The following is a 903-nucleotide window of genomic DNA, read 5'->3' as shown; positions in this document are numbered from 1 at the left end:
ATGGAAGAAGAAGCAGAAAATTTTGTGGCTAAATGTGATAAGTGCCAAAGATACGGTAATAACATGCATAGACCTGTGGAGTTGTTACATCCGGTCATTGCACCGTGGCCATTTATGAAATGGGGAATGGATATCGTAGGTTTACTACCACAAGTAAAAGGACAGGTAAAATTCTTGCTTGTACTTACTGACTATTTTACTAAATGGGTGGAATCAGGAGCATTCAAACAGGTGTGAGAAAAAGAAGTTAGAGATTTCATTTGGCAAAATATCATATGTCAATTCGGTGTGCCAAAGGAAATCGTGTGTGATAATGGCCCTCAATTTATAGGCGCACAAATTACAGAGTTTTTTCAAAGTTGGCAGATCAAAAGGATTACATCCACACCTTATCATCCGGTGGGTAATGGACAAACTGAGTCAACAAACAAAGTCATTATCAACAATTTAAAGAAGCGTTTGGAGGAACCCAAAGGTAATTGGCCGGAATTGTTACCTGGTGTTTTATGGGCATACCGCACAACAACAAAACACAAGTACGGGAGAAACACCATTTTCATTGGTTTATGGAGCTGAAGCTTTAATTCCAGTTGAGATAGGAGAGCCAAGCACAAGGTTTACACAAGCATCAGAAGAGTCTAATGGCGAACAAATGCGCATAATCTTGATCTACTTGAAGGGAAAAGAGAAGCTGCATTAATAAGAATTGCAGCACAAAAGCAGGTCATAGAACGATACTACATTCGAAAAGCACGCCTAAGATTCTTCAATATTGGGGACTTCGTGTTCAAAAAGGTTTTTCAATCTACGAAGGCAGCCAATGCGGGGAAAATTGAGTCCAACCTGGGAAGGACCCTACAGGATTCATGGTATTGCAGGAAAATGAGCATACGAGCTGGAAAC

The 903-nt window shown here is 40.2% G+C and overlaps 1 protein-coding gene across 1 annotated transcript; it reads left to right on the top strand.

Annotated features, from left to right (window-relative positions):
• LOC138889459 (uncharacterized) lies at positions 1–700 on the top strand. Its single transcript, XM_070172769.1, has 4 exons — positions 1–165; positions 218–286; positions 367–475; positions 591–700. The coding sequence occupies exons 1-4, from the start codon at positions 1–3 to the stop codon at positions 698–700; spliced, it is 453 nt and encodes a 150-aa protein (XP_070028870.1).
• Positions 701–903: the final 203 nt, after the last annotated feature.

Source organism: Nicotiana sylvestris, chromosome 4, assembly GCF_000393655.2.
Source record: "Nicotiana sylvestris chromosome 4, ASM39365v2, whole genome shotgun sequence".
Taxonomy (NCBI): Eukaryota; Viridiplantae; Streptophyta; class Magnoliopsida; order Solanales; family Solanaceae; genus Nicotiana; species Nicotiana sylvestris.
The sequence above is the reverse complement of the archived record's forward strand: the minus strand, read 5'-3'. Positions and strand labels throughout refer to the sequence as shown.

Bases quoted from the DNA above. Each gene is read 5' to 3' on its own strand.
- LOC138889459 (XM_070172769.1), top strand. From the start codon at position 1: ATGGAAGAAGAAGCAGAAAATTTTGTGGCTAAATGTGATAAGTGCCAA. The intron at 166-217 runs GTAAAATTCTTG...GGGTGGAATCAG, and splicing joins TACCACAAGTAAAAGGACAG to GAGCATTCAAACAGGTGTGA. The intron at 287-366 runs GTGTGCCAAAGG...CAAAGTTGGCAG, and splicing joins AAATATCATATGTCAATTCG to ATCAAAAGGATTACATCCAC.